This window comes from Larus michahellis, chromosome 5 (genome assembly GCF_964199755.1).
Source record: "Larus michahellis chromosome 5, bLarMic1.1, whole genome shotgun sequence".
Taxonomy (NCBI): Eukaryota; Metazoa; Chordata; class Aves; order Charadriiformes; family Laridae; genus Larus; species Larus michahellis.
This window is the reverse complement of record NC_133900.1, coordinates 1,172,255-1,194,229: the sequence shown is the minus strand read 5'-3', so window position 1 is coordinate 1,194,229 and position 21,975 is coordinate 1,172,255. Positions and strand designations below refer to the sequence as shown.

Below are 21,975 nucleotides of genomic sequence, written 5' to 3'. Positions count from 1 at the left end.
GCGGTGACCGAGGCACGCACGGAAGAGGGTCGCCGCCGGGAGGCTGCCGCGACGGAGCGGGCGCGGGCGGGGCGGCAGAGCGGGGCGGGGGCCGCGACCACCGGGCGGCGGCGGCGGGGCGAAGTGGGGGAGCGCGGGGCGGCGGCGGCGGCTGAGGCGGGAGAGGCGCCCGTTGCCGCTGCTGGAGGCGGCGACAAGTATCGCGAGAGGTGGCGCGGCGCCGGCGCTAGAGGTGACCGAGACAGCGGCGGCGGCGGCCCCGGGTGCCTCCTCCTCCTTCCTCACCGGGCGGATCGGCGGCCATGGAGAAGGCGGCCGGCGCGGCGGCGGCGGTGGTAGTGGAGGGAGGCGGTGACGGCGGCGACGCCGGCAGCGCCACGGCCGGGCCCGGTCCCCCGGAGGGGCTGAACGGCGGCGCCGGTACCTCACCGCCGTCGTGCCCACCCGGGGCGGCGGCGGCGCCGCGGGGGCTGGTGCGGGTGTGCGACCTGCTGCTGAAGAAGAAGCCGACGAAGGCGAAGCGGAGCGGGCGGGCCGGCCGGCCGGCCAGCAGCAGTGAGAGCGGCGGCGGCGGCAGCGAGAGCAGCAACAACGGCAGCGAGGAAGAGGAGGAGGAGGAAGACGAGGAGGAAGAGGAAGAAGAGGAGGTCTCCGAGGTACCCAGGGGGGTCCCCGCGGGGGAGGGATGCGGGCAGGGGGCCGCTGGGCCTGGTCGCGGAGGGAGCGGGGGGCGGGATGGGGGGCCGATGGCCGGGTGGTGGGGCGGCCCCGGGGGTTGCCCTACTGATCCGGTTTCATAATTCCTCGCCGCTCCCGCCTCCTCCGCCCCCGCCTCCCGCCGGGCCCTGCCGCAGAGGGAGGAAGGGGGCAGCACCGCGCCGCCCGGCCTGGCCTCATGGCTGGGCCGCGCCGGGGCACGGCGGGAGGGCCCCGCCGCCGGGGAGGCTGGGGAGGGGGCGGCCGGTGTGTCCCTGGGGCGGCGGGGTCCCATGGGGAAGGTGTGGAGCGGGCCCGGGGGCTCCCTGGGAGCCCCAACCGGAGGGCCTAGTGTGGGGCACGTGTGGGGTTCTTTTGGGGGCGAAAGGCCCCAAAAACGGTGCAGGCGGCCCTCGAGGCCGTGTGGTGTGTCCTCACGTGCCACGGTGGAATTGGGGTGGGAGGGCGTGAGGGTGGGAATGCCGCCGGGCGGGGGCTGTGGAGGCAGGCCTGAGCTCTGGGCACGCTGCTGGAAAGCTGGGTGCCCAGGTGTGGGAATAGATCGTCTTGGGGAAAAGCAGGTGGATTTCGGTAAAGCGGAGGCTGCCTCAGAGCCCTGGGCCTTCTGCTCCTTCTTGGACACCTTCTCTGAACCCCGCAGTAGCCACCGCTTCAAAGTAATCCTGAAACAAGCCCAAGGAAGCGTTCTTAACTCGTGCTTGTTTAAGGTTAGGTTTTTCAGGTAGGTATGGCTGGAAGACGCCGAGCAAGACTTGAAGCCCTTTCCTTATTTGCATATATATTCACACCGAGTGGCTTTGCTGAGTGCTTTTAATTCTGTAACCTTCTAAGCTGGATGTTCACTTCTGCTTTTTTTCAGTAGCGTCTTCAAAAAAAGTCCACTTCAAGTTCATAAGCTTTGCTTTGAAGTTTATTTCTTGACAGGTTGTTTTTTAAGTGGTATATCTACTTTTGTGTTAGAAAGTAAATTGAGCAGGAAGAATGGGAAGGAAGAGTCTGATATGTTTAAGGAAGGGCTGGGTTGAGATGGTGATAAGTTTTTCCACAGTTAAGAAGCACTCTGCATTTTATTTCTGCAGAAGTTGATACGAGAAGTATTTTATCCAACTGCTGCGAGATAAATTGCACACAATGAATGTGTCTCAATTAACAGTTGTGCCTGGCGTTTTGGTTCTGTAGTGTTTATTTTTAGGAAAGTGAGTGTTATCAGCTAGGTAGAAGTTTTTGAGGTGTAAAACTTGTGAGATAGGCAGCTGTGGTTACGTGCTGAACTGTGCTAACTAGCAGTCCTACACATACTTGAAGAACTTGCTCTCTTAGATGGAGTCCGTGGAGTTTTGCTATGGTGGTGTGTGGCCAAGGGATGGAGGCTGTCCAGTGACTTAGCAGATGCATCGGTTGATAATTGAGCATTGAGATGAGCCCTGTGTGTGACAGCAGCCTTCATCAGGATTTGTGTAAAGTGAGACTTAATGGCAAAATAGTAGGCGGATTTATTTTGTGGTCCCCAGCCGTTCTTCCAAATGGCTCCTTATCCTGATAGCTTTCAAACAGTACAGTGGGTATGGCATGATGGGAAAGGCAACGAGACAACGAAGGAATACATGTCATCTTAGGTGAGCTGAGCCTTTGCCTGCACACTGTGCCTTCCATAGCCACCTATTTAATATGCTTTGAGACCTGCAGAGAGATAAAAAAGGAAATGATCATTAAAGTATCATGAGGCACCAGAAGAATACTTGACTCTTTTTTTTTTTTCATAGAATGACATGTATTGTAGATACCAATAGCTGGGAATGCAGTTTTGGCATCTGGAAGTTTCCCTGATGTTTTCATCTTATACATCGTAAGTGAAGGCCTTCCCAGTCCGGGTGGGCTGGGATTAAAGATTAAGCAGGAGTAAGTAAGTGGTAAACAAGGTAATAATATTGAGTTTATTAAGTTTGGCATAGCATACATTCTGTCATATATTAGCTTTATTTATAATAATTCTTTCGCTTGATCATTCAGGTTGCTTGCAAAAAACTGTTCTAGTCCCACTGACTTCAGGATGAAATGATGCAGCTTAGTAGAATATGCACAGCTGAAATCACAGTTTTTAGGAATGTGAGCATGAGGATGGCCTGATTAATGGAGCAGAGGATCTCACTTCAAAGTAGTTCCCAGCAGCTCCTGGGGAGGAAATGTGTTTTGAATGTTCTCAGCAAAAGGGAGTTTTCTTTGTCTGAAAGCAACCTGATGTTTAATTTTGGCTTTAAAAAAAGAAAAAAGTTGGTGTTTCTACGGTGGGATTTTTAGTTGTTTGGGGTTTAAAATTTTCTTTAGTTTAGACTTTCTTGAGATGTGCATAGTTTGTTTGGCTTTCAGCAGTTGGATTGTGGTCTTCTGACCACTGGCAGTCTGGAAGACACATAGAATGAAAAACACAAAGAAATCTAAGTTTATGGTTTTGCTGTAAATGGAAACTGTTGTGGGAACACTGCATAAGATGTTCCCTCCCAGCCGTTCACTTCATTATCTCTGTAGACTTAGGACAGTTTGTCTTATGTTCTTTTTTGCCCTTCCCATGCTTAATACGTGAAGACTTCTCTAATCTGAAGCAAATTGCTTCTAGATCTGACTACTAATGAGACGGCTTCTAAAAATCAGGAGTACAGTAGCAACAAGTCAAAGGAGTAATAATCAGAAACCTGGCAGATACTAAATCACAAAAACCCCATGAGTGGAAAGACATTGTTTGGCTCAGTTGTTGCTGAGCTGATGGAATGGAATAAGAAGTAGTAATCAGATGTTTTCATCTCAGTCTGTTTCTAAACTCCATTAGATCTCAGTGTGGAAATGTAGGCGGTGGATAGAGCTTTGGGAGAAGTTCAATTGAAATCTCATACCAACAATTTAAGGAGCTCCTACTACGACGTCCATGGCAACCTCCAAAGTTGCTTTTTGATATTGCAGCAAATTGCTGCATGTCAACAAACCCCTAGATTCTAGGTAGCGCAGTCCAGTATTGTCTCTAAATGGCAAATTGCCTTTTCTCTAACCACCAGCTAATTAAAAAAATGGCAACTCTTTTCAGTACACAGGAAGAGATATTTTAAGGTAAGAGAAAAATGACAGTAGAAGTTACGTACCAGGGAGGTCAGCGCGCATGCTTCCTGGCAGAATTCTGGTCTTAGCTTATGAGTGATCAGGTACAACAAGCCAAATTGTTCATTTTTCATAGAGATAGTCTCATAAGCTGCTTAAGGAGCTGGGTTGTGGTTAAATAGGAGTGCAGTGCCATTTCTATCAGGTGATAACTGACAGAAAGTGCGCATTCAGGTAAAAATCGGATAGGTGCGGTGACACACGTGGGAAATTTAATGGGTTGACATGTTAGATGTTGAAGGGTGAGGTGAAGGTGCGTCTTGGTTCTTGATCAGAATTGAGTGAGGAGTGTCACTGAAGCAGACTATATACTGGGGCTGGTCTGTTCACCTAATGGGAAGCTGCTTTTACTTTTTAGTGGGGCTTTGTACAGCGTGCCCTTTGTCCCCCATTTAACGTGGCTTATTGTTGATACGTAAATATGTGAAACAAATACGAAGAAAACTGCCTGACGAATTTGTGCCTTGAGTTGAATCAAAGGTCTGTCTTGCAAGCTTCTTTAGAGGATGATTTTCAGGACATGAGTCAAAAAATAAAAAAAAGGAGGGAGGGGGGAAGGGAGCAGGTTAGGCAAATGAAAGCTGACACATGTGAAGCTTGGGAACATCATTATTGTTTGGGAGCTTTTTTATTTGCTCTCTGGTTTGGTGGTTGTTTTTTTTTTTTGTGAAAACATGGTTTAGCAGTTCCTCTGAACAGGCTCACACAAACATAAGTATGTAGGCTTCTTGAAAGTGTTCGTGTATGTACCGATTTTGCTAAACGTTTGTCTTCAACCAATAGTGAAACAGTACAAAAGATAAGCAAGTCTTAGTAGGAAGTTGCTATGTAAAAATCTGCATTAGGGCTTCTCATTAAACACAGAAAAGTTTAATTGTGTATTAAAAACTCTGTTTACAAGCTTATTTCAAGTCTCTGTACTTATGGGATGTTTGCTGCTGGCAGTGAAGTTTATAATTGCTTTTCCTAATATCATATCCATTTTAGGAGTTTGTCAGTTCAGTGTTCTCCTTGATCAGAGAGTCTCGTGATGATTAGATGTAGATCAGTCTTGGATTTGTGTGTGCTTCTTCCTGTTCTTCCTTTCATTTTTCTGACTGATGTAGTTTGTCACTGGATTCTCATATGACGTGTAAATTAGCTTTCCTAGACATAATCCTCAATAATGTTAACTGTGCCTGAAAGCATTGCCCTGTGCAAAGGATGTTTTTGAGATGTTTTGGCTGTTCCTTACGCATTCACAGAATCGTGGAATGGTGTGGGTTGGAAGTCACCTTAAAAATCATCTTGTTCCAACCCCCTGCCCTGGGCAGGGACACCTCCCACCAGCCCAGGTTGCTCCAAGCCCCATCCAACCTGGCCTTGAACCCCTCCAGGGATGGGGCAGGCACAGCTTCTCTGGGCAACCTGGGCCAGGGGCTCACCACACTCACAGCAAAGAATTTCTTCCTGAGATCTCATCTCAATCTCCCCTCTTCCAGTTTAAAGCCATTCCCCCTCGTCCCATGGCTCCCCTCCCTGCTCCAGAGTCCCTCCCCAACTTTCCTGGAGCTCCTTTAGGGACTGGAAGGGGCTTCAAGGTCTCCCCGGAGCCTTCCCTTCTCCAGGCTGAACCCCCCTAACTCTCTCAGCCTGTCCTCACAGCAGAGGGGCTCCAGCCCTCCCAGCACCTCCAGGGCCTCCTCCGGCCCCGCTCCAACAGCTCTGTGTCCTTGTGATGTTGGGGACTCCAAAGCTGGACGCAGTACTCCAGGTGGGGTCTCCCCGGAGTGGAGCAGAGGGGCAGAATCCGCCCCCTTTCCTTGCTGCCCACGCTGCTGGGGGTACAGCCCTTTCTTGTTTTTACTGGGGCCTCATAGCTGCTGTTAATAAAAGTTCATTTTTTGTTTTTTCATCTGCAATTGAATTAGTAATGGAACTGAACTAGTAAGATGAAGTAAATAAAACAACAGAACACCACTGGTCCTATAAAATTTCTTCATGCAGAGGAAGCTACTCTTAACTTTTTTAGCTTCAGATATAAGGTGTTAATCTGACAATTTGGGCTTACTGGTGCAATTTCAAGAGTGTCACAGGCACACGGTTGTAGTACTTAAATTGTAAAAGGTTTTAACAGCTCAAGTATTAAAGCAAGCTGTTGATTTGAAACGCAGAATTTAATTTATAATTTTTTTTAAATCCCAACTGTCTTAATTAGCATCCTGGAATAAGACCTTTGGATCGTGCAGGGCTGCTAAAGAGCCAGTATGTCTCGCTTGACCGCTGCATGATACGTTCTCTGTACTACCATTACTTTCATCTCCTTGCGTCTTCAAATACATGACTGAGCATGGAACTAATTGGGCTCTGTCCTTGTTAGTGTGTGACATCCTGATGTACAGCTCGATCTCACACGCTGCCTCATTGTTTATGCTGTAATTCTTTTCTTTCTGTCAGCTTTGGCAGTTTTTTTGCCTGTACTGTTTAGTTTCTTCCCTTCAAAAGAAGAAATAGTGAAATCCCTTAGGAAAAAAACCAAACTCGTGCAAGACCTAAGGTGATTTGGGCCAAGCCATACATTGTAGTCACTATAATGATGAGGAAGATGCCCAAATCAAAGTTCTTAAATAAGCCTTTTTTGTCTGCTCTATGTAATTGAAGTTATTAGTGAATATCTGGGTTTAAAAAGAAGCCCCCTGCATAAAATGACTGCGGCAGAAGGTGGAGTTAGGTATTGGTGACGCCACGTGAATTTGTTTACTTCCTCAGATATTTCTTCAGGAAATGTCCCTATAAACATAATTCCTGTGTGCAGGCTGGAGCCAAACACCCCATATTGTAAGTTAGTAATTTAGTTCTTTAAAGAGAATGATTTCTCTGGAAGAGATGGAGCTGAGACGATTTCCTCATCTGTCAACTTTGAAGGCAAATGGGATTATGTATGTTTGGGTTTCTTTTCTCTATCTGTGTTTTAAAAACAAAACTATTTGTGCTTGTTTAGGATATAGCTGCTTTGGCAATTGGATTTAGGAATTGAAAAATCAATGCTGCAGATCCAAGATAAGTTAGAAGACTTGATTTCCGGGTTAAAGAAACAAGCCTTTCTAACTTTGCATTACAAATAAAAACTACCCAAATGCGACATTAGTGTTTTAGGCCATTTGAACAGTATGGGTGGATGCCTTGGTAGACTTTTTTTCCTGAAATGATGTGCTTCTGGTTTCTTGATGGTACGGCATTTTAGGTGACTAAGTTGAAATAGCATCTTGAAGATGTGCTGTATCTGTAGGGCGTCTGTACCCATGTGCAACTCTTATGTCAGTAACTTTTGATGTTTTAAGAAAGAACGCTAATTGTGTGGGTGGGGAAGGCCTTAATGCTGACAAATGGTTTGGATAAGGTCATTTAACTGACACGTGTACTTAGGGGAAAAAAAAAGTCTTCCTTAATGTGTGGTTAGCCTTACCAGTGAATGTAAATATGTCCTGGTGTTAGTGTGTGAATTCTGGTGAGCTCCGTGCGGTCATTGTGCCGTGTCAACAGGAATATTTGAAAAAAAAAAAAAAAAAAATCCCATGCTTGACCAATGAAGGGCAGCGTTTCCTCTCTGTTTTCACTAAGCAGTTGGTGCTTTGTGTTAATCGGTACTCGGAGAGGTTATCTCGCTATTCCAGATGGTTTTCAGCCACATTTTTCCCCCCCCATGTGCAATCTGAAGCTCATAACTATCTGAAGAGCTGAAGCCGTGTGGAGGCATTACTTAACTGTTGTGTCACCTTATTTTCACATTAGATAATGGTTGTATACCAGGCTAAAAATCAGCCATGAAACGAAGCATGTCTTTAATATATCTTTCTTTGTGCTTGCAGTATTTTCTTTTAGGCTGAATGTTGTAATTAGGATGATTTTGTTTGCATTACCCAAAGCAGTTTTTGACAAATTCACATTATTGGTGTTTGATGTGCAGGTGTTTTTCCTCTATTATATTTTAGCGGAATCCTCAAGTCCTAGGAGTATAATGGTGTATTCTAGGAAATGAGATGAAATAAACCTTGATTTTATTTTATTTCCCTGCCCCAGCCCGATATCTTAGGTCCTTGTGGTGTTAATCATCAAGAATGGATAATGTGTCCAAATACGCAGCTGTTCAGGTGCTAGAAAGCAGTGCTAGAAAGAAGTCTGCAGTATTAAGAAGCATGATGAAATGTCGCTCTTTAGAATATCAGTTTGGGCTTCTGGCCTCCGTTCTCCTCAAGTTCAGCTTGAAGCCGCCAAGAAGTGAAGTGTCTGGATTCTTTTTTTCTTTAGGTTAAAAATGAAAGGCATCTTTCACACAGTGATATGACTTCTTTCTACTGCAAAGGAGACTACCTTGTAGTTGAGCTCAGGTTTGTTTCCCCTTGCCCTAATGAAAAAAGAATGATTCTTTCTCAGCCTCTGCATCTGTCCTTCTTTGCAGGCACTGTTTTGTGGATACAGCCTTGGCAGAAGGGGAACATCTGAAACCTCTCTCAAGGGCAGGGAGGGATTCGGAGATAAGAGGAGGAAGGTCGTTTCTATCCTCCCAGTTTTTCCCACACACAAGAACAAAATTAAACACTTTATTTATCAAGAAGCTGGAGGTCCCCAGTACATCTGTGCCTGGTAGGGATCTGGTGGCTCACGTGTTTTCCTGTCCCTGAGCTTCGCCGTTTCAAAACTTCAGGTATTTCTTGCCTTTTGTGCAGTCTTGTCCCGAAACGCTTTGCCAGAGGAATTTTCCTTTTTATGCTGTTCTGCAGGGGTGAATTGTTCTCCTCCACAGAAGGGTGAACAATGCCTTAATGAAGTTTAAAATTTAAAATCATGATGTGGCTTCGGTTGGGTGTTTTTTTTTTTTTTTTTTTTTTCCCCATCAAGTGCTGAGTGTTGTTCATCCACTGTGTCAGCGTGGGTACTGATCCCACTGAAGGTGGGGGAATCGGGTTTGTAGGAAGGTTGCAGTGAGCACACTGCTGCCAAAAAAAAAAAAAAAAAAGGGCGTTCATTGCTCCTCCCGGCCACTTGGGAAATGATCTCGTTGAAAAAAAACCTCAGCAACAGAAAAAGCATGTTTACAGTCAATCGGTTCCTTGATCCAGATTGTCAGGCGGTCGCACAAGAGCTTGTGCTGACACAGCCAAGAGCCCGGAACTTGAGCAGGGAGGAGGGATGGGGACTGCTTTTTTTGCTTCGTTTAAATGCCTGTCAAAGAAACCTGCATTGTCTTTGAGGACTTGAATTGTTAAGAATGCTACAGATCTGTGAGAATTACTGCGTTAAAGGGCAAAGTAGTCCTCTTGACACTTCTCTTGGATCTTCTATTTGAAAGTGGCTGGCACAGTCCTGGAGAGAGAAATCGGCAGAAATTTTGCTGCTTGAGATAAAATCAGCACTGACTTTTTTTTTAATCTCTGGTATTTGTTGAGGTTCTTGAAAGCAGCATGTTAAGGATAGGGAGGAAGAGAGGAAGGAAGAAGTATTTTCTTAAGATGTTGCCGCATTCTGAGGATCACCATCACTGCTTTGGCGTCATTTAGCGCAGCATCGGAGTCGCTTTGTACACTGCCAAGCATAAAAGTCACAAAGCATGACTGTGACCGGTATAGTGATTGTAATACACATAGCCAAGCTATTTTAAAGAAAAAGAGTGCTTTCAATGTAACAGTCTGCTAGATAGATGAACATATGCCTTCTGTCCATCTCAGTCACGAACAGAAGTGGAAGTTGGCGTAACAGCGTGCTGGCATTCTTGTGAAGCATCAGCTTGATAAAGGAGCTCCTCAGGGATAAATATAGTGGCTAACTTCACGTGCTAAACTTTGAAGAAGGGCTTTTCTGAAGCCTGCATGTGGGGGGAAACGTCTGTGTTTCTACACGACTTCTGTGTAAAATCACTCTAAATGTACTTGTGTCTTTGAGTTGACAAAGTGTACTTGTGTTGTGGAGTTGGGGTGGGTTTTTAGGAAGATGCTGGCAGGTGCACCGAAGCTGGATATGGGATGGCATGATGTGATGAGTTGATCTAAAAGCTTAACTCAGCCAAGAGGGGGAAATCTCTTCCCCCCAAGCTGTGCTTTTGCCCTGCTGATTTATCCCAACTCTCTCTAGCAGGTCACGGGCCTGTGAAATGGATGTAGATGCTGGTTCCTCCGGTGCCTTGGAACTGGTGGGTGCTGTTGTGTCCCAGCATGGCTTAGTTATGTCAGTGTATGGCCAAAACCTCAGCTAGGTTGCAAATCTTTTTGCCTTTGGTAATTTTATCAACATTACTCATTATGAAGTGTGTGTGAAGTAGTGCCACCTAGTAAGCACTTCCTTGAGTGAATTAGACTTGTAATAAGGTTAGTAGTAGTACTCTGAACAAGCTTTAATTTTAAAAAAACTGAATTTTTACACCTAAAAAAGACCCCAAATGTTTTCAAGCAGGTCTTTGGTGGTGGTGGCTTTCATCGTAATCCAGAGATGGGTACTGCAGAGTATGCAGTCTTTCCAAACCATTGTAATACTTGTTCACAGAAATAACTTGAGCAATTGATTTTGTAACAAAAGTATTGTGCACACAGTCTGAGACATATTTAAATGATTTTTTGTAACGTTTTGTGAACGTCCAATGCACTTACTAAATTTTGTCATAGTAAAATAAATCATACACAGAGAGCCTAAAGGAGTTAATTTAAATAGCATTGGAGGGGGAGAGGTTCTGCTGTAGGAGGGGGGTGCATGTAGGTTGGGCTGCTGGGGGACCTCAGCTCTCAGGATGGTGAGTAGTCTGGCTGTGCTGGTGAACGCTGCTGGAGATTGGTTTGGTTTGGGACTCTTGAAAGCCTTCAGGGTTAGTCTTGGGCTAAAATCGGGCTCTTACTGTGAGTGCATCTTGAATTGAGAAGGGCAAATGTTTGCTAGTTAATTGTTGTGTCTTTCTTGTGATAATCTGAGATAAACTGAACCTGTGACGTATATTTTTGAAGACTCAACAAAGAAGAGATGGGGGACAGGAGGTATTGGATTCCAGAGAACAAGCAGCGTTCAGCTAGAAGGATTGCAATCTGGCGGCGGGTTCAACTATACTGATAATAAATGCTGGGAGTTCTGCTTTGTGGTCCCCAGTCTGTCTTGATCTTCCAGGTAACTTCAGATGAAACAAGATGTGAACATCCGTATTAACAGAATTTAGAGAACACAAAAGTCTCTCACTGTTTTTTATTCAGTTTATGTATTTTTCCTTCTTTATTGTTTTCTAACAGCCTGCTCTCTGTTAAATTCCGGGCTTGGTATGGCTGTTAACAAATGGAGTAGATTTTCTAGCCAGTTCAGTCCGTGAACTTGAAGGTGCCAGCTAAGTAACTCTGATTATTGGGAGCTTTGTAAAAGAAAGAAACATCAAATACGTTGTTAGGGCTCCTGATTGTTTCTGTAACAGTTAGGACAGGCTCAAAATTTCATACTAACTAAGTCCAAATTCTTTACGAACAGCCTACCTGAACGTAGAGCATTGATAGCTGAAATGGCTGTCACGTTCAGCTGGGAAAAGGGAGACAGGGACATCCTGATCCAGCCGATCCTGGATCAGAATTTGACGTGGAAATACGTTCTCTTAATTGGATTAATATGCATAGAAGAAAATGATGGCCACTTAAAAAGGAGGAGGATGCTTTGTTCTAAAAAGTGTCTTTTTCTGGTTGAAGGTTTCCTAAATCTTTGCGGGGAGTATATTTGCACTTAAGCCACTGGAAGTTCCCGAATAGTTTGCAGCTGTTAACCTGCAAAAAGTTCTTAGTTTTAAAATATTAGACAAGTTCCGATATATATTCATTAATGACTGAAGAACTGGAAAAAAGGAGCTAGCCTCCTCCACATTGTATTCAGTGCTTTTTATACTAAACATTATTATTTGATAATTGTGTTTTGTGAGTGCATAGCCAAAATTGCCAAAAATACATTGTGTTACAGCAGGTATAAGAGAAAGCGTCTATATTTGGGAGCTTGCGTGCCGATATTAACCAGAAGAAAATGAAGAGCAACTTCTTCTGAAGTAGGCATATTCTCCTACCTGCATATCAAGTAGAGGGCACAGATAGAGCGTATGTTAAATGAGGATGGCTTTGACCTTGTACTCAAATTTTCACGTGCTAATGTGAAGAAGCCTTGGATTAGTACCGTATTTTAGAATTTGAGAGGTGTTAGCGTGAATGTTGTTGGACTCTATGGGACTTGGACATGTGAAAAATTATAATCCTTGCTTTGAGGCTGTTCAAATGCTGCTTACAATATACGCAGCTTTCTTGTCACCAGTATTTCACATGTGGAATGAGAAAGGAATATATTTTAATTTGTTGGAAGAAGGATCCTCCCTGTCCCAAATGGTTGTCTTTTCTGAACGTGTTCCCTATCTTACTTGTGTTTAGCCCAAAACCAGATTTCTTTACTGTGTTGAGAGTTCCCGGACTAAAGGCTTGGAACACAGTGTTACCCGGTGAAAACACGGACCGCTTAAAGCAGAGAACTTAAAAGGAAGTTCTCTTATAGAAAGCTCTCCTTAGACAAAAATTTCTGCCAGTAATCTTACACTTCTGATGAAAAACACTTTTAAAATGCTTATGTAATGCTATGTAATTTTTGTCTCACTTTGCACCTTTGCATCAGTTTTGTTTGACTTTGCATTGGGCAGTTCCTCCACAGGAAAATTGTAGGGGCTCCTCTAATAAGAGAGAAAATGCACTGGACAAACAAGGAGGCAGAACTGCAGGAATGTGTCTTGACACAGTTGCTTTTTAATGATGTTCTGGTTTAGTTCATCTTCAGGGCAGTGCTATGGATGAGTAAAGATATTTTCTTTCCTCCTTTTTCCATGCTTACATTTGTCTCGCAGAATTGAAGTCCAAAATAATAGGGCTGATGTAAGCACTTACTGGGGAAGAAGGCTTTTTGCTGATTAGAAGGGTTTCTCACTCTGTGCCAGAACGCTGCTTCCTTTGCTAGGCTATAAAACTCTATTTAGATGTGTCATTTGGGAATAGATGAAGACTTATTTCAGAAATATTTTTATATTGTGCATCTACCTCCTGCTTAGAGATTGATGGTGTAAGAATAAGAGGCTGCTAATAGAATTTAGGACTGTTAACTTATGGCTCTTGCCTTGAGTGTTGCAGTCTCACTTCAGACAGAACTAGCTTTTGACGGCCCTTGTCTTAAGAGTTCCTGGAAAAAGTGCTATAAGCTGAAGGCTCTTGCTTTGAGCCTGTGTGTGCTGTCGCTGAATCCTTATAGCTTCCTGGCATTGTGTTGCTGACTTGTTTCAGTGGTGGAAGTGAGGTTTTAACTGAGAACGAGATATCTTCTATGAAATGGTAATGCAGCGTGAATGTTGAAGTCTCTCAACTGTTACTGGGAGGAGATAATAGGCATTTGAAAAGGGTTCTCTGGGTGCGGAGTCTTCTTCCCTGATCCCACCACAACCCAATAGTTCATGCAAGCTGCCGGGTACAGTTTGGTAGCGTAGTGCTTCTGTTCAGGGAGGATGGCTCAGAGAAGGGTTTGTGCGAAGGGAATCGGGCAGCTTTATGCCATCAGACAGGTCATAAATGTCCCCGTCTGTTGTCAACAGTCAGTCCTTAAACCTTTTTAGTTTTATGCAGTCTTAAATTGACATAAAAAGCTCAGCATGCGTTTATCTTGGCACTTCCAAAGGTAGTTAAGTACAGATGCCTTTCATAGATACTGGTTTCCTTGGAGCTGTGGAAAACCTAGGTCTCAAGAGTACCATGTTAAGGGCCCTTAAGGACTAGATTTTCATCCTCTCCAGTTTTATATGTTTACCAAATCCAGTAAAACTAAATGAACAGCAAACACTGAATGTGGCAGAAGGGTCTCGAATGCCTTGCTGCTGCCCTAGGCCAAATGAAGAATACACTGGACAGAAATGAATGATCTCAGGAGAAAGCTTGTTTTTCGAGTGTGAAATCATCCTGGTCAGTCAAAAAAGTTGCTACATAGTTGTTAAGAAAAATATGTGGATTCATTATGGAAGTGTCCTTATTTGTGGGAGGTAATGGAGGTGAGTTGAGGGTGGTGTGATGTAGTAAGGACGGGCAGCAAGGGTCATCTTGGGATTGGGAAACTCAGTGAATGCGCCGCTGCGGGTTTTGGCAGAAGAGTCTGAAATGCTTAGAGGAGACACTGAATTATAAGGATAAAGGAATGAAAAGAAAGTACAAGAAAAGTATGTGTTTAAAATAGTAGATTTTATCAGGTTAAAGCCCATCATCCCTGCATGCCCCCACCCCCAATAATAAAAATGAAAGGAAGGCAGTAAATTTCTTTGCTTTGAAATTCACTAAAGCACCTACCTGAAGGATGCCAGAAAGTAACCGGGCTGACAGCTGTGGAGAGGTGATTGCTCTAGGAAGTGAAGAACAAGAAAATAATATGTTATGTGAAAATAGAAAAAGCAGATGAGGGTCATGACTTCAGATGGTTCCTGAGGTTTGATTTTGGTTTGATTTGATTTTATGTAATCACTAACCACTGAGGATCAAAAATGAGGGGCGTCATAAATCCAGCTGGAGAAAGGAGGTGGAACAGTAGGTTTAAAGCTCTTCTTGGTATTGACATAGAACTGGAGGAGTTTACAAAATGCACCAAGTGATAATTCATGCAAACTTATACGAAGTAGAGGTCACACTTTTGTGGCATAACAAGATTGTTGTGTTTTAAAAAAAAGATATGAGAAGTAGCACAGAAGAACATGTTTGGTGTCTTAGCGGCTGTCTGAACTAGCTACCGATACGATGGAGTGAGGAAAGGTATATGTACAGGTGGGGATGTAGTTCCTAATGAAGCTTGATAAATACTATGAATTTACAAGGCAGTGATCTTATTTGAAGCAGTGTGTACCCTTAGGGGTGTCTGTTTGGAGAAACATTCACTTCTGACTTAGTTGTAGAGGATTTTGAAAAGCTCTATTTTTATTCTAAGAGCAGATAGGCAAAACTTGGCTCAGTCCAGCCAAAGGAACGTGGATAGGAGTATCATCACTCTAAAAAAGGAAGAAATGGACCCAACACGAAGCTGAAAGCTAGCATTAGCAGGGGGAGGGGATGTACATTAGGTGGTGGATAATTGCAGTTTGTCATTTGGAGTTGTTTGCCCCTTAGCGTGTCTCCCAATTAAGTTAGGTTTCTTGCCTTTTTTTTTTTCCCTGTTTTTCTTTTCCCTATCTTTAAGATAATTTTGGTGACTGCATATTCTTTGATACAGAATAGCTTCAGCGACTGCATCTGCTTTAGAGGGACACTGGCTTCCTAGGTTTTTATGAGGCTGTTGCATTCGAAGTGCTGTTCTGGTGATCCACTTCTGCAGCATTTAATACAGAACAAAGAAAGTCTAGACTACAAAAAGTCATCCCTTCAGTGGGTGGTGACTTGTGAACACATCTGGTTGATTTTCGTTGAGTATTCTGTAGGTGATCCTAGTCTTCGACATGTTTTTGGCTCTCTCCTTAAGCAGTAATAGGAGAGCTCTCCCCGTACCGGTGATAAAGCCGGGAACAGAGTCTATGATGGGTTGAGTTCCGAAGTATGACCCCACCGTATCCACTGCTTTACTGGTGCGGACTTGGACGGGCTTCTCACCCACGGAATCTTTCAAACACAAGTTTGAAGCAGCCTTTGAAAAAGCTATTGGAATATTCCTTGCACATTGAATGTTTCTCCAGCATAGAAACAAGTGCTCCTGCATCTCACCTTGTGATGCCTTCTTGTTTTGTGTTGGGAGAGGAAGCTTGGTCCTCTGAAAGTTTCAATGATGGGGTTTTCCCTTTTGTGGATTAATTGAGTTTTCTGATTTCATGAATATCTCTAATTCATATGAAACGACAGTCTTCTCTTTGTCATATTCAACGTGTTCAAATACATTTCGTTTGTGGTATATGCCTCAGTTTGCAAGGTGTTTCCTATGACAAGGGTGGGATTTTTGCCTCTTGGCGCTCTGCACTTGGCAGAAAATCAGAATGTCACAAAATTTTGGTGGAAACCCACCCTGCTTTTTGGTCTTAGCTGTCTCGGGAACTTTTTGATTCTGTCTGAGGTCATGTCGTTAGGACTGTCTGCCTGCTGCTGGGAAGAGAAATACTTGGTAAAGCCACACTAAAGGGGTCACTGAGGGGTACTTTGTACTCTATTGAAGGGCTATTTTCAACTCTTTAATTTCAAAATGATTTGTTTTTTTAGTGGTGAATGCACATCTTGGTTCTGCTGAGTAAGGTGTTAGCATCCGCGTGGGACACGGTTTAAACACCCCAACCTTGACACCGAGCTCTGTGACTCTGAAAGCACACAAAAAAGTGCGTTGATATGCTTTGGGACGGTTGGTGACCAGTACTGCTTGATCAGCTGTAAAGAGATAACAATGTGCTTTTGTGATATAAGAGTGGGAATTGTCCAATCAATTGTTCAAATGCTTACGTTTCTGGGTGACAGAATCTCTCTCGGATCAATTGTTAAAACGCTTGTGTTTCAGGGTGATGTGATCTGAGCGATGCCGGTTCTGAATTCCTGGTGGCCTGTGTGGCTCTAAAAGGCTGAACTACGAATCTTTTTAAAAACTGCCCACTGTCTAGTGGCCTACTTGGCCCTAGCTTTGGCTTTCACAGGATTCCCTTTGGTCCAACGCGCTTCAGCGTAGCTTGAAGTAAGACTTTTCCCCCTGTTTTTAAGCAGTTGTGCGCTAAGTTTGTCTCCTCAGGCTGCACTTAGGATGTTTCCTCTCCCACCTTCTGTGTGGGGAACAGAAGGGCTTTTCTGTGCGTTGGGCTCGCAGAATGTAAGGGACGGTAATAAGAAAGATGATGGATGTGCATGATGAGGGCGGCTGCGTTGTTCTGAGGTATCACTTGTTTAGAAGGGTGCTTTTTAGTAGCAGATAGTAATAGATGAGAGGACTGATTAGATCATGCCCTTCAGAGTAAGGCAAAGTAAAGATAACAAGCTTTCAAATAGAAGCGTAGGTGTTTCAGAAAGATGACTTTTTTTTTTCTGTAAACAGCTATTTCAAGAAATTCATAGAGCTGGACTTGAAAGCAAGGAAGAAATGGATTTGTGTTCACCTTTGCAAAACTTCGAGATATGTTTCCTGACCCATGTTTAAAACCTCACAATAGCACAGTAGAAATATGAAAGAAATTAATCCTGGACATCTAAGTAGGGGTTTTTTTTGTTTGGTTGTTTTTTTCCCCTTGATACCTCTTTTCCTTGCAGGAACAGAATGGAAGCCTGCATTAAAGCCTTTACATTTTACTGAAGATCTAATAGTGGTGCGAAGTGTTGGGAACGGGTTTTTGGAATTTGGTATGGCAGACTATAAACGTTTTTGAAGTATTAAGTGTAGTAGTGGATGTCATTTGGCAAACAAACGCTTCTCCATAAGCCTGCACCAGCGGGCTGCAGGTGAAGGTGGGATGGAGGTGAGGGAACAGGGACATGAAGGGGACTGGAGTATCGTGATTTTGGGCGTGAAAACAAAGAAATAGTGAGTGTGACTTGCTTTCTGTGGAATATTAGCTGGTTGGGTGGCTTGCTGCCCTCACTGCTCGCACGCAGAACCTGGCTTCTCCTGGTGTTTCTGATGGTGTAACACAACTTGAGCAGCTCTGAGTTATTCATTGGGTTGTGGTGTTGTAAATGAAGTTCTGCTGTTGCAGACAGAACTCCCTGTTGTCTTCCAAGTGGGAGGAGAAATCGTTCAGGCTCTTGAGGTGAGTTTGTTTCTCCTTCATGAAAATCTTGCACTTGTTTTGTAAAAATGGAGAAGATGGTGCAGTTCTTGCTTTGTATGGATCAGACAACTTCTTTTGTTCCTGTGTTATGCTGCCTTTCCATTTGAAAATCTTTTCAGTGTTGTCATATGTAAAACATCTTAATCTCTGCACTAAGTTGTGTGGTTTATGCTTTTTTTTGGTGTGATATAAGGTATCCGTTAATTCTTTCTGATGCTTGAAAGACTGAAGAACTAGTCTTTTGAGACATGAGTGTTAGGTGGGAGGTGGTGGCTGGTTGTTTTTTTTTATATATATATATTTCAAGGAAACCTTCATGTTGGCAGGGATGGCTTTGTACTTGGGCTAACATTTATGCGTGATCGCTGAATTTCATGTACACAGGATCAGTTGCAAGGGGCTGCTAAGGCTGTTAGCAATGCTGACCTAAAAGCACTAGTCAAGAGGAACCATGGAATTTTGTCCTGTGATACTTTGCCCGAACAACAGTTTCCGATGGAAAATAGGCTGTGATAATGTAGATCTTCGTATGATTCATTTCCCTTGAGGCCGCTAAGACTTCTATGAGTCTTCTCGTCTACCTAGCTTTAGCTGGCCCAGCTTTCCCTTCCGTAGGTCCACGTGCCCAGTGAAGCTGGATACGAAGTCAGGAAGGTGTTACTAGAGGGGATCCTGCAGCAAGTGCTGCTTAGAGAAACCAAAGTGGATTGAAGTCTATGGTAAATGTTGGCAAATATTGTCTTGTCCTCAGAGTTAACCTTCTGTAACGATAAATCATTAGATTTTTTTTAAAATGTTGTTTAGAAGTTTAAAGAAAAAACAAAAACAAACGCCAAAAACCCTGGCTGAAGAGCAGCTGAAATAGTAATGTCTGGATTTATCAGTTAACTCTTCCAGTACAGTACCTCTGAGAGGAAACCTCAGCAGCTGAAGAGGCGAAGTTCAGGCAGGTATTTGATGAATAGCGTAAAAATTCTTCCATGACATGAATTATGTAGGATGCACTAAGTTCCAGCAACAGGCTGGAGACAAGTTATACAGAGTCAAAGATGAACAGCTCGTGAAGGAGGTGCTCCTTGAATGAATTCTAGTAAAACAATGGAAAATCTGGGGTGTTCCCTAAATTGGAAAAATAGTAGGGGCTCCCTGAGCAGGTGTAGAGTTTGTGTAAAATGAGGGACTTTCTGATAGGTGAGTAGGATGTATTTCCTTTTTTTTTTTTTTTGGTTAAAGAACAGATTTCTTAGCAGAAGAACACAGCTGTGCCTAAAATTCACACTGATCAACTGGAAATTCGCTTTGTGATGTTACCAGTTGGCCAGGTAAGACTATTATTGCTGTTGTTGAGAGTATTTGTTACAATTAGAGCACTTTTTGGGAAAAGGTGATGTTAATTAAAAGGAGTGATTAGTAGTGTTTCTTCAAGTCAAAATGTGAATTTAATTCCTTTGGCCTCTAGACCCTTTTGTGCCCTGCTAAAATGAGTTCACGAGAGAGGAGGCTTTTGTGGGGTTGAGAAGATTTAGTATGCTGTATTTTTTTTAACTGGAAAATTAAATACTTTGAGACCTGCAGATACGATTGCTCTGCGATTCTGACCTCCTGTGTGTGGAACGGATATCACTGTCACCTCGTGTTTCAAGGAGCGTGTAAAATTTCATTTTTCTTAGTCCAAGTTCCCACTTGATGTGTTGGGCAAAGCAGAGGAGGAGCGTGGAGATGGTGATGGTTCTCAGAACTACCTTGTGGAGACCTTGCTTCACTTGGTCAGTACCTTGTTATTGGAGTCGCAGGTGGTGTCTGGAATTCTTTCCACCCTGCGTGTCCCTGGTGCGGTGGAGGAGGAAAGGATGGAGTGGTTGGAAATGCAGGAGTTGGCAGTGCAGCCCTTGAGGTGGGTTAGTTGGTCTTAGGAGTTTTTGCTGTAATGGGAAGCCAGAAAAAAAACGTGGGCTATGGCGTAGATCTGCTTAATCTAAGGGTTGGGTGTTTTTTTTAGGTTTTTGAGGAGTGTGCTTTGTTACCAAGAGCAGTCAGGGGAGGATGGGAATAGGCTCGAGGAAAAGCACCCGAAGTGAACTTCAACGGGTCAGGAGGAGTATGTACCTCAAAGTGTTCCCAGAGTTGCTGGTGTGCACCCAAAGGGTTTGTCAGACCCTCTCAGCACGGAGAGGATGGCAGCAGGCCCCTGTCCTGGGAGGGGACGTCCTGGAGCTCTCATTGGGAGTGGGACGGGATCCTTCTGGAGCTCCTGTGGTGGGGTGAGACAGGGATCCTGTTGGAGTTCCTGCTGGGAGGAGACCTTTTGGAGCTCCCGTTTGGGGGGGACAGGACCCTCCTGGAGCTCCTGTTTGGGAGGACCCTCCTGGAGCTCCTGTTTGGGGGCGGGGGGGACGACACAATCCTCCTGGAGCTCCTTTTGGGAGGAACCTCTTGCAGCTCCTGTTGGGGGACCTCCTGGAGCTCCTGTTTGGGGGGGACCCAGAATCCCCCTGGAGCTCCTGTATGGGGGACCTCCTGGATCTCCTGCTGGTGGGGGCCCTCCTGGAGACAGCTGTGCGAGCCGTTGCTCCCACTGCTGGGCCCGCCGTGTGTTCCGGCGGAGGCCCGGGAAGCTCCCGGTGCTGCGTGCGGGCCGCGGTCCGAGCTGGGCGGGCGGGCCGTGCCGGAGCCCTGGCTGAGGGGAGGCAGCGGCCGCCGCGCTCCCGGCCGGGGAAGGGCGGTCCCGGGCCGCCCCGCCCCCCCCCGCGCCCCGGTGGTAGGCGCCCGCCCCGCGCGGGGTGGAACGGTCCATTTCCTCTTCCCGTGCTGACAGCGGGAGGGGAGCGAGCGTGCTGCTGCCGGGCGGCCGCCGGCCCGTCCGTCCGTCCGTTCGTCCCGGGGGGCGGCGGGGAGGGAGCTGTGGGGGCATGGCCGGGCGGTGAGGCGGGGCGGCGGCGGCGGCGGCCGCCATGGAGGCGTACGTGTTGGAGGACATCCTGGAGGTAGGGGCGGGAGAGGGCCGCAGAACAAAGGGGTGCGCGGGGTCCGCGGCGGCGGACGAGCCCTCAGGGAAGCGCCGGGACGAGAGAGGGCCTGCCGGGGCGGCGGGGGGCCTGCCAGGCCTCCCCTCCCTCCCTCGGGGCAGGCGGGCCCCGGGCCGGGAGCCGGGTTGGGCTGCGGGCCTGCCCGCCGGGCCTAGCCTCCCCCCACGGCCGCCTGTGGGGCCTGCACGGCACGGGGGGGCTGGGGTCCGGCGGGGCCGAGCCCCGAGGATGGCGGGGTTTGGGGACACACACCCCCAGTTCCTGGGGTGCTGCCGGCGGAGGAAGGAGAGGGGCCTCTGTGCGGTGAGGGTCGGCGAGGGTGTGCTGGAGCCCCTGGGAGCTGGCCTGGCGGTGGGATTGCCGGAGATCTCGGCCCTGCTGCAGAACGACGGCTCCTTGTCATAACTCCCCCCCCCCCCTTTTTTTTTTTCTGCTTTTTGCCAGTGTTCCTGGTTCTTGCGCTGAGTATGTATTAGGCCTGTGTTAATTTCTATTACTGTGTTTCCAGTCATCTGAAGTATAGTCCGATTTTTACTTCCTCTGCAGAAGTAGAATCCTGCATTATGAAATAAATGACGTTTTCCCTTCTTGTGAGCAAAGCCTGAGAATGCGATTTCAACAAAATGAAGAGAGGGCCGCCTAGGAATCTTAAGAGTGAAACTTCTGTTCAAAGTGCCACAAATATCTATTCCACATTATATTTGCTGTAATAGTTTAAGGAAATATCTTTTTTTATTGTTGTACCCATGGTTTTTCTGATTTTGCAGGCAAAAACATGATTTCATGGCCAGATGACTTTCAAAATACTTGAATATATTCTTTATTGTAACGAGGAGCATCTGCCTTACTAGCTGCTGTCAAAATATAAACAAAACAGAGGTTTCAGTGATGCTTGTCTTGTAGGTTTTTTCCTTAACAGCCATGCTTACGTTATTCTGTACGTTGCTCTAAAATTTTAAGTCAATAGAAATACTTATTACTGGTGTTAACTTCCTTGTAAACCTTGGAACTGTTTAATGTAATTACACCAGAATGTTAACACAACTGCTCGGTCTGTGCTTAAGAAACTGGGGCAGATGTACGAGCAAGACTTTGTTAGCACTGCCTGCCTGTGTGGCTGGGCTTCTGCGGTGAGGTGGGAAGACCAAAAGTGAACTGGGCTTTTTGCCATCAGACAAACGTTTTGGTATTTCACTTGTCTTATTGGAGACTGAAAGCTTTTCCTTTTTTTTTCCTTTATTTTTTTTCCTTCCTTTCTTTTAACTATTAATTGTCATTTGCAGCTCCATAATATGTCAAATGAATAAAATGCTT

The 21,975-nt window shown here is 45.4% G+C and overlaps 1 protein-coding gene across 8 annotated transcripts in view; it reads left to right on the top strand.

The window, feature by feature from the left end:
- Positions 1 to 157: 157 nt before the first annotated feature.
- Positions 158 to 21,975, top strand: part of ANKRD17 (ankyrin repeat domain 17) — an 88,361-nt gene continuing 66,543 nt past the window's right edge. For 6 of the 8 annotated variants that reach the window (XR_012587082.1, XM_074587767.1, XM_074587772.1 and 3 more), the window contains exon 1: positions 158 to 656. Coding sequence is in view for 7 of the 8 variants with exons in the window: in XM_074587767.1 (XP_074443868.1) it covers positions 303 to 656 (354 nt within the window). In the remaining variant the exon portion in view is untranslated. Of the gene's footprint in view, positions 657 to 10,926; positions 10,990 to 20,513; positions 20,620 to 21,975 lie in introns of those variants that run through there. The other 2 variants (XM_074587768.1, XM_074587769.1) reach the window with 2 other exon arrangements.